This window comes from Emiliania huxleyi (genome assembly GCF_000372725.1).
Source record: "Emiliania huxleyi CCMP1516 chromosome Unknown EMIHUscaffold_201, whole genome shotgun sequence".
Classification (NCBI taxonomy): domain Eukaryota; phylum Haptophyta; order Isochrysidales; family Noelaerhabdaceae; genus Emiliania; species Emiliania huxleyi.
This window is the reverse complement of record NW_005200589.1, coordinates 214,371-215,825: the sequence shown is the minus strand read 5'-3', so window position 1 is coordinate 215,825 and position 1,455 is coordinate 214,371. Positions and strand designations below refer to the sequence as shown.

At 64.1% G+C, this 1,455-nt stretch overlaps 1 protein-coding gene across 1 annotated transcript in view; it reads right to left on the bottom strand.

Annotated features, from left to right (window-relative positions):
- Nucleotides 1–884: 884 nt before the first annotated feature.
- The window catches only part of EMIHUDRAFT_234184 (hypothetical protein), a gene marked incomplete at both ends in the record, with an annotated part of 1,757 nt that continues 1,186 nt past the window's right edge, over nucleotides 885–1,455 (bottom strand). The window contains one exon of the mRNA XM_005781462.1: nucleotides 885–1,263. Within this exon, the coding sequence (XP_005781519.1) occupies nucleotides 885–1,263 (379 nt within the window). The remainder of the gene's footprint in view (nucleotides 1,264–1,455) is intronic.

The window sequence follows — 1,455 nt, the reverse complement described above, 5'->3', positions numbered from 1 at the left end:
CTGGGTATGTACCTTTGTCGCGCGCCGGAGACGACTCGACGCCGCTGAGATCGGAGATCAAGCTCTGACAGGTCGCACGTCGCTCCTTTGACGCCGACGTGACTCACCCGTGCAGATCACATCAGGACACGGTCTCGACACGCTCGGTACGACGCCTGCGACCCGTCTCGGGTCAGGTGGCACGACGCTCATCCGCCTACCAGCGCTGCCGTGCAGGTTGCCACGACGAGGTCGAGCACGCTTCTATACGCTCGCCCAGCCTTCCTTTCCATCCCATTAGGCAGCCTGGGAACGGTGGCGGTCAGAGGCAAAGCCTGCGAGGGGTGGTGGAACCACATGTCACGGCTACCGCCGGCTCGACCCCACGATAGCCTCCGGAGGCTGACTTTGAGGCACCATCATCGGACGATGTTGACGAGTTGGGTCGCTCTCGCGGTAGCCAGATGACCTCTCATACTAGTATCATCGGCCATGGCCGCAGGAAGCGCGGGGGATTCCGCTGGGAGCAACACGGAGCTCCGTTGGACGCGTTTTCAAGATTAGCGTGTCAGAGTGAATTGGAACTAGCCTTCGTCACAATTTTCCACCGCTCAACTTGGAGGCAGTGTGTCTAGTAGCGTGCTACACCTACGGCTCTATGGGGACGGCGGACCTCACTGGGGCGCCGACGTGCGACGACCGGGTCTGGGATCGAAAGACGAAACCGCGTCCTAGGAGCTCGTGCAGAGGCAGCGCGCCTCTGTATGTGCCCAATAAAGTGCTAACATGATCCTCGGGCAGCAGGGGGTATGTGGCGAGCGCACGGAGGCACAGTTAGGGCGCCGTGATATCGCCCTTCCGGGCACCCCGTTTCGGTAGCCTTTTAGGGGTTAATTGGAATTGTGTCAAACAGGTGGCCGTACGAACTGCAACTGGCATGCGCCACCGCTGTTTGCAAAGGGTTGCCAGCCGTCGAGCTCCAACTGGCAGATTGGGCACGTGTAGACGAGCTGGTCGCCCTCGCCCGGGCGCGGGACGAGCTGGTCTTTGCACTGCATGCACACCGAGTGCCTGCACGGCTGGAGGCTCGCGAAGAGGGGCTCCCCGTTCTGGAGCGGCACGCCGTACAGGTGCGGTATGTATTCTGCGAAACAGATCGGGCAGTCGCCGCGCGTGTCCGCCGGCTCGACGAGGCCGCAGATCTGAAAGACCGTGAGCAGGAAGTCGGCGGCTTTGAAGTCGCAGCCCTCCACGCTCAGGGGCGAGTGGCCCAGCCGGTCATCACTGCAGACGGCACAGGCGGGGTGGAGTGGGGTGGGTGGGGGTGCGGCGGGCAATGAGGAGGATGGCGCGGGCGGCGCCGGGGTGGACCTCAACCGGGGCTTGGTGACGATGAGAGCGCGGGGGGTTGAGAGGCGCGAGAGGGCGAGAGGGGAGGGGGGGGGGGGGGCGGGAAAAGGCCCCGGGGGGGGGGGG